General features: G+C 38.3%; 1 protein-coding gene across 7 annotated transcripts in view; it reads right to left on the reverse strand.

Moving 5' to 3' along the window:
- LOC124156255 (trifunctional nucleotide phosphoesterase protein YfkN) overlaps positions 1–8,705 on the reverse strand; it is a 37,382-nt gene extending 28,677 nt beyond the window's left edge. Inside the window, exons 1-2 of one of the 7 annotated variants that reach the window (XM_046530674.1) lie at positions 7,941–8,705; positions 3,632–3,777 (exon numbers count right to left, since the gene is read on the reverse strand). In XM_046530674.1, the coding sequence (XP_046386630.1) occupies positions 3,632–3,757 (126 nt within the window). In that variant the 5' untranslated portion in view covers positions 3,758–3,777; positions 7,941–8,705. Of the gene's footprint in view, positions 1–3,584; positions 3,778–3,864; positions 4,076–4,169; positions 4,282–7,940 lie in introns of those variants that run through there. The other 6 variants (XM_046530672.1, XM_046530673.1, XM_046530675.1 and 3 more) reach the window with 6 other exon arrangements.
- Positions 8,706–9,190: the final 485 nt, after the last annotated feature.

A 9,190-nucleotide genomic window follows, 5' to 3' on the forward strand; every position in this document is an offset into this window, starting at 1 on the left:
AAACCATGCTATTTTCGAGCAGCTTCGTAAAGCTATCTACATCAGCAGCATAACTGAAATCATACCTGGAAATGAGGGTATGTCAAAATTAGCCACTACTATTTGTTCACACTAATAAAAGAATATGAAGATATTAGCGAATAGCCCAGGCGAAGAGAGTATTCCACCAAAAGAGAGACCTGCTTACAGCGGGAAACTTAAATATGGAAGTAAAGAAACAATTCATAAGAACCTACATCTGGAGTATGCTCCTATACGGAAGTGAGGCATGGACAATGACCACAGCGGAGAAAGCAAGGATAGAGGCCTTTGAAATGTGGTGCTACAGAAGAATGATGAAAATCAAATGGATTGACCGAGTTAGTAACGAGGAAGTGCTAAGAAGGGTAGGAGAGAAGAGAAGCCTCATGAAAACCTTAATAAGAAGACGGAACAACCTTATAGGCCACATCTTGAGACATGATGGCCTGATGAAGACAATCGTCGAAGGGCAAGTGGAAGGCAAGAATGGAAAAGGAAGACCTCGGACAAAATATATGGAACAAGTAAAGAGAGATGTGAAAGAGAAGAATTACGTAGGAGTGAAAAGATTAGCTGATAGGAGAACTGAGTGGAGAGCTGCGTCAAACCAATCCTAGGATTGTTGACCAGTGATGATGATGATGATGAGCATATTTTAAATTACTGTTGTCCTCCAGCAAAAGTACACGTGCAACATAAAGCTGAAATGATGGTGCTGTGGAACAATCATCTGCATTCATCCACAAGATATGACTAACGTACTCAATTTAAACTCCATTTCAAAACTTAAAAAAAATATAAAATTCATTTTTATCTCAGGTATTGTCGACCATTTAAAACACAAATCTTGAATGAGATGTCCTGAAGAGATCCTACTGCAGAACTTGTACTAAAGGAATAGAGTCCCCTCCCCTTGAGCCAAGAAAGAAATTTTTACGTATTTTCACTGTACAAATGCATAAAACATATTAAGGTAATACCAATTTTTACCAAGAAGGAAAATTATGGTGCTTAGAATTCTTGAACTTGGTATGTAGTAATGTAGAGTGTGGAAGGGAGGTGAACTTCACATAGGGCACCCTTTTACACATAGTTAAAGTTGTCACAGAGAAAGAAGTCTAAATACAATTCCAAAGAAAAGGGACAGTAGCAGTACATTGATGGTCATGTAGATCCTAGGAAAAACACCTGAGCCCCTACATCTCTTTGACCCATGTTAACCCTGACAAATAAGTCACATTACAGAATGGAGACCCATGGAATTCTCCCAAACTCATGTACACAAAACACCACAGGTAATGAACTAGCGACATTGGCAAATCCCCTTCGTAACAGCCACCTGACTCCATCTACCGTGACAACTATGAGCATATCCTTTACATACTTAAGGATGCCACACCAATTATGAAAAAAATTCAATCTTCCTGATCTATAAAAGCATGACACTTATAAGTCACACGTAGCAAAATTAAACCAAAATCACCTTAAAATGATATAAAACTAAGAAAAATACGTTCAATCATAGCAAAACTAAGAAAGGCCAACAGAGGATTTCAAATTCCCCAAAATTTTTAAGGTTTCACAGAATAGGGTGGTTTCCTATTATTTTTTTATTGCCTAATTCGAAAGATTATTACTCCTGGAGTACGAGTTTCACACTTTTAGATTTTTAAATGACAAAATCTATTTTTCGCGGTTAAACGAAAAGTGAAAAATTTCAAGCACGCAAAAATGCGATGGCTAAGTAGGAATGATGGGAAAAAGTCCGTGTGGCGTATTTCTGGTTCCCCCTGCCACCTCGTGAGGTGACCTTGGGGCAAGGCTTTGAGCGCTGATACGACGCAGGTTGCTAGTAGCCGAGTACCCTGCTAGCTGGTAGCGCTTGGCTTAAATAAGGATTATTAACACCTTATCAAACAAAGAAAACTTTTCGACCTTAGCCAGTTTTAACAGGTGATTATTAAGATATGTTTCCCTAAGCTCTGTGCCTCATGCATGCATTGGTAATCTCAGGCGATGTAAAACTCCTATCTACTCGTATAGAAACTAGGTCCCTGTGACGTCACGTGGAGTGGCATCGCAAGGGCGCCAATCTGGCCTTTTTCAAATGAGGTTAAAATTGACCATTGCCATTCGCCTAAACTGGGATTTCTAAAACCAAATAATTTGTTTATTATGAATACACTAATGGTGGGTAAGAATTCGCAATCAATGCATTACGTTTTCTTTGATGAAGGAAACTACCCTATTGAATGAACCCCTAAACATTCACCCTCCCTCAAGTTATACCCACAAAATAAATTCTGCCTAAGGCACCAAGAAGTGACACTGGAAGATGAGTTATGGGTAGAAGCATAACCACAATAAGATAATAACTACAATTCTAAAAGGAAATAGATCATATAGAAAGAGATCAGTGAGAGGGATCAATAAAAACAGTAATGCCTGGGGTCTACTGAAGTGGATGAACCGAGTAATTCTTCTAACTTTTACTTTCACTATCAATGAAAAATTTTGCATTTATTAAAAAAATGCCTATTGAGGCATTTCTTTTTTAATAAAATCACAAATTAATGCATACATCCATTGAGACATTTTTTTAAATAAAAGCAAAGCAGGATTTCACAGAAACATTGAACTCCCAAGGAGCTTCCAAATTTTCATGAAATGACAAAGAAGTCATAACAGCATTTTGTGGAACAAATTTTGACCAAGTCTCAACTAGAATCATAATTACTTTAACCCTTCCCCTGCTGTGAACGTACCTAGTATGTTCGCACAGCAGGCTGCAGTGAACGTACCTTTACATCCACCCTGCCATGCACATAGCGCTTTAGTCGCATGTGATGGGTAGGTTTCCAGAGGGAGGGCCGCAGCAATAGGGTTAATAATCCGTGACTAGGGTAACAATATTTCCAGACCAGATGATGACACACAGAATCGGAAGGGAAGTAAAAAGTCTTATCATGAGGGTATAATGTGGTGGAACCTCATAAAATATTTTCAAAATTTTAAGGAGGAGTTCTGTTTTACAACAGTTGCATCAATCAATCCTACTCATGTGCCTCAACTTTCCAAGATACTCATTATTCAGTCGCATAACTACAAGATTTTCAACTACACTCATAAATACATTAAAATAAGTACTTATAATTAGAGAATAAATAAATTTAGACTTGCTGCAACCTAGCACTTGAAGATTAAAAATGGGGAAAATAGCAAAACAGTAAAGGGAACATGGTGCAAAATGCACATTAAATAAGAAGAGCATTAGACTACAGGCACCAAATAGCCTTGTACAAATTATAAAGGAAATATATTCCTGAAAATTTTCAATAATAAATGCATATATGTACACACAAGCAATAAGCATGCTACAGATTTCTTTAAAAATAAAATTTATGCACTCCGTATCCTTGAAAAAAATTCTTTAATGAACACCTATTACAAAGATAACAATAGGGCGGTTGCACTACTATCCCCTACAAAATAGAAATCCAGTTGCTTCTACAACAAAATCCACCAACAGTCACGAACAATATCAAGCGATGCACACTACTTACACAAGAAATGGGTGAGCATGCACGGTCACCATATGAAAGATCTTAACCTGCTTCAGCCATCCTACAACACTCCGAACTCCAGATGAAACTTCATCAGGCACTTCGAATGTGGACGATTCAACAAGGTCAGTCCACTTGGATCTAATAGCTGCTTGAGTTCCAAAATTTGCCATTTTGCAGCATCAAAAAGACCCTGCTCCAGATTGATAAGTGAAAGATGAATATATTAAACTTTAATTTTCATTAAATCGGTTGTTCATTCACTGTATAGTTTCATTACTTTAATAATGGACAGATAACATTGACTTCTCCGATCAGATAATTGTTCGCCATATTACGGGTCATATTTTAATGAAAGTAGAACAGAAATCTTGGTGAAATGCCCACTAAGTATTCGCTACAGACTTTATTTCAAAAATTAAATAAAAAGCCGAATGCAGCGGACAAACCCTTTTCAGTAAATGATCAAAAAATCTATTACTATGCAACCCACAAAAATGTTAATCACAAGAACAAGAAGAAATCAGCAAACAACAAACAAATCGTAGCCCAAACAACGCATTTAATTAAACCAACTCAACTCACCCAATAAATTCAAAAGAAATATCCTCTATCACAACGGTTGCTTTAAAAGGGTCTGTGAATAAATAGGAGCTCGAATTTTTGTACTTGAGTGCTTTCACCTTAGTGGTGAAAAGCTGAACTAGATATTGCGGACATTTCGACCTTCAGGTCGGTCTTTTTAAGCGCGAAGATTTAAAATGCTCTTAGTTGGAACAAGCCTAAGTCCCCATAAAATATGTCCCCTACGTAATATGTTTACAATTGATTAAATTATACACATGAAAAAATTGTGCCAAAAACTATCTAAGGTATGCTTTGGTGCTGAAAATTCACTCAAGGTCATACAATATTCATTGGGTAGCTAGTCTGAATTGTACTACGTCTGCCTTCGATCTGAAAATTTATTCTCAGAGTAAAAATAATTTTTATGAAAATCATGAGGAATTATATGCATGAAATAAAAAGAAGGAAGGTCATTAAGCTGCAACGATGGCTTCATCATTAAGTATAATTGTAGCAAAGCCATTCGTTGCTCACGCATTTTAGCCAATTCCAACAGTGAGTTAGCCGGTTACAGGTTTATTATACTGCACCAAAAACTGGACATTAATGGGGTTTATAATATTTAGTATCAATCATAACCAACTCATATTGTAGCATAGAAAAATAAAGCAGTAAAATAAAATAAATCATGGAATAGTACAAAAAGGAGCCTTATAGTCTAAAAGAGAAATTTTAGGCATATTTTTTCCTGTGGTCATTAAATATTTTCATCAAGCTATAAGAATAATCTAGTCACTGTAGAGTTAAAAATTTTCACTAATAAAGTTATGCTTTTTTGTAAAAGTAGTATTATTTCTCGTCTCTTGCTCCACCATAATCCTGATTTTTCATAATCTGTTAAATTTTCATTCATTTTTGTTGATCACTTTGGCTCAAATTACACAAAATATAATGAAAAGAATACAAACGGATGACTGCATTACTTAAGCAGCTACGAATTCTGCCCTATCCGCCTTAATTAATTATAGAAGCAATGGTAGTCACAAACTTGCCCACGTATACATAGTTGAGGTCAAGTTCATAAAAACCAATGCCGAGGCTTATAAATATATTATTTACTATTTTCTCATGATTATGCACAAGCTAATAATTTTACCCAAATGAGTTTTTTCATCACATGTTGGTAAATGTACCTCGATCGACGGCTGGTTTGCATGACATTATAGAAAATATGGGTTTAAATGAAATCTTGAGATTCTTTCCCCACTTTTTTCACGAAGCGCTATTAGATAAGATATTATTCTCTACTAATGTGCAAAATATATACTGATTTAAATGACAATATATTCCACAGTCAAAGACTTTGGTCCAAGACGACTGCCACGCCCGCAACATCAAAAGTATTATTAAAATTAGATCTTTAACGCGTAGATCACTTCACTTTATAATATGTCATGCCAACTTAGGAATTGAGCTTCATTTTGAGTAAAAGAAGCAGAAGATGGAAAAGGATATATTTGACATTGGATCGCCGACCTTCCCTATTGCCTGGGGTTGGGAGGGTGCGCAGGTGACGCCATTAGTTGATAATTGTATTTTAATACAATTTTATTATAATGTAATTTTAATCCTCTATATTACCAATTATATCTATTGAAAGAGAGCCCGTTTCTAACCTTGCGAAAAACCTATTTTCGACCATTTCTGATTATGGTTGGCCCATACAGTCGAACGGAAACTATCACAAAAAATAATCTAGATTTTTTACCTTAGTTACCCCACAGCTTTGTAGCAGGAATCTCGAATTACAGGGATCAAAGCAATACTGTTCTAACTTTCTGGGTATCAAAGCGTCGTCATATTTAGCCTTAAATATTTTTTCGACGCATGCATATAAAACTAAAATATGCGATGGTTATATACTATCGGACGAATATTTTACTGTTGCACTGCAGAATCATTGTTTAGATTTCATTTTTTTTAATTCTATAACAAATCATATCATTTCATTGAGTAACAACGTGAGGAGAATGACTTCTAAGGGGATACGTGAAAACGAACTGAAAGATCCTGGAAGCTGGTGATTTAAAAAATGCATTGACGTGAATGCACGCTCAAATTCATGGCATTAAAATGAGGCGAAAAATGTGTACAAAAGTTGGATGGGAAGAAATGGTTCAAAAAACACACCACGTTAGTTTTTAATTATATTTAAATACAATATTATTATAATGGACGGTAGGTCTTCTCAATTCCAAATTTTTAGTACATTTAAAAAGGCGATTGTAATTTAGGAAGTCTTTTTCTAACATTATGAGAATCCGAATTTTGACCATTAAAGGGACCAGTTTTAATCTTACTCTTGAAATCGCTTCATTATGATCACCATCATATTTTACGCAATGCTAAACCCTCCATGGCCATAGAAAGAAGCAATGAATAGTCATTGATGACTCGGATCTTCAGCACCCTGGCAAGCGCCTCCAGTGATGGCATCGGCTCATCGTTACTCCACGTGCCTTCGTTCGTCATTACTTAATCTGCAGCCGCAAGCAACTAGGCGCGGGCAAAGTCGACAACTCAAAAACCATTATTTGCCGTTCGTTCAGGGAATCGTTAGCTGATCTTCTTCCGAAAACATACAATTCTGCTTGTACAATTATTAAACGGTACTGGTTGAATGCACTTAGTGACTTTGTAGAATACAATTTAGAATAAATAAGTGTAGGGAATGACATCAGGTGTTGTGTAAAAAAAGTATTATAGAATTCCTTCAAGCTACAGTTAATGTAAATTTTACATTACTTTCAAAGATAAGCTCCTAATTTGCAATGAGCGGCTAGGATTTTGATTTCTATTTTTTTATAAGAAGGAATGATGGCCTAGCTTATGACATCGTTTGCTTCATGACATGACCGTAGCAAACGATAACAATCTCTTCTTACGCCTAGAAGTTCTTAATGAATTTCGAAAGATGAGTACACTTGCCACATTGGCATGCACTCATGCCATTCGTAGGGATAATAGCACTTTTTTCGGAATACATACGTGATAGCTCATGAGAGAAAAACATTTTGGGAGATACAATCCTTGAGAACTGTATTAGAAATGTGTTATAGATGAAAAATGCCATTAATACACGAGCACTGTTGCATCATTTGCCTTAAAAATTATTTCAATTTGGGGTGAAAAAAATAATTTTTTATGTGAATTTGCTTCTCACGCGCAGCTTCTGCCAAATCCTTCATGAAGTGTTTTTCCAATACCTCCATCGACACCTGCTATAAGACACACGCAAGTCATTCTAATAACACAATGGATACGATCTGAAAATTCGCTTCGTGCATAGCACACAAACGCTTCATTCCTGACAATGGAGTCGACAATACTATGTCATTATCAAGATAATATAACATAATATGATTCTGCCCCCTGCCAGAAACACCCCCTTGTGGTTCATTTCAAGGAACGGGGTTAACGGACGGACTTAATAGGTGATTTATTTCGTCAAGGAATTTTCGTTTCGAATGGCATTGACCCTAAGACGTAATGTTATTCAAGTTGTCGAAATCATAGTCAGGTATAAATTACTAGTGCTGAATATACGATGTGAATTCTCGTCTCCTATCCCACTGTACCACAAAATAAATCTGCAAATGTTGAACACATTGGAAATCACCAACTAGACTGGAGTGAAAGTGAAAAATGATCAAATGGACACAAAAACCTACCCAGCTCGCGAGCACAAATGTGGGACGAGTCTGAAGTGCAGTAAGGTTGTGCTCTTACCTGTCCTTGTGCTTGTCCACCGGCTTGATGTAGGTCAATTACGAGGAGCAACTGATTTGTGATATCATCCAAGCGGGAGAGGATTCAATGTCATCAGTCCGTAAGCATCCAACGGCGTTCCGACGGTATTGTGCATTAACTTGGGGCGGTAGACCAAATGAGATTGAATGGAGCTCCTCACAGGTGTCCGGAAGGCGGGCCGAAGTTGAAGTGGATGGGCGATCCTGGAGGGGCGAACAGGTGACTCACACCACCTTCCTCTCTTCGAAATGGGGGAGGTCCTCGCGTCCGGTTTACGCGAAATTCCCGCGTGGCCGATGCACCTTTATGCGCTGAGCTCACTAATCCAAGCGATCACGTCACACTCCAGCACGGAAAGGTGACAGTCACAAGAGGAAGTTCCGCGGGTTGGAAGGAGCGATAGGAATGGAAAAGGAAGATGCGGAGGTGGAGTCAGGAGTGGTTGTGGGCCCGTGGTAGTACTCCTTCCTCAGTAGGAGGAAACTATCAAAGCACCCGCTCGAGTCGACGAGAGAACTGACACTGTGGCCAGAGAGCTCGCCAGAGTTGGACGAAGTGGCTGCCCAAGCGGATTCCGAAGAAGCGACCTTGGTGGTCGCGAAAATACGAAGGGGGGAAAAAGCGTTCGGCGGCGTGGAAGAAAAGCTTTCAAGTTCCCTCATATATACGATGCTCGATGCGACGAAGCACTTGCTACTCAGCGGCGCGGGGGGTAAGACTGCAGAGAATTGCTGACCCCTTCTCCCCTATGATACCATTCCGCTGTTGTGTATTTCGCCGCGGGGAGACGTCACCGAGGGAACGGCCGGTGGTGGCGCTGGGGCTGCGTGCAAACGGATCACGCGATGCGGAAGATCTTTCCGTCATGTTCTTGCTTTCTCTCCTGCATATGTCTGTGACCTGCCCCCTAAAACATTCCCAACGTTCCCGTAAAATACAGCTGTTACTTCCGTCCAAGAGCTCAAAGTGAATTATGTAGGTCCTATGGAACCGAGTGGGCGTTTCCATTTAAAATCTACACGGTGTGTAACTAGCCACTCAAAGAATTTTAACCGGTCAGTTCCACTCGGCAAATTATTTGCCATCAATTGAGTAGGATATAAAATAAGTAGCTACACAATTACAGTTGTTTCAGATCATGTTTTAAGCCGCGGCGAATTCTGTTGTGGGAATACCTTATGGAGACAATCAACAACCATGTATCATCTCATATTAGAGAATTAGAAACA

The sequence above is a fragment of the Ischnura elegans genome, chromosome 3, assembly GCF_921293095.1.
Source record: "Ischnura elegans chromosome 3, ioIscEleg1.1, whole genome shotgun sequence".
Classification (NCBI taxonomy): domain Eukaryota; kingdom Metazoa; phylum Arthropoda; class Insecta; order Odonata; family Coenagrionidae; genus Ischnura; species Ischnura elegans.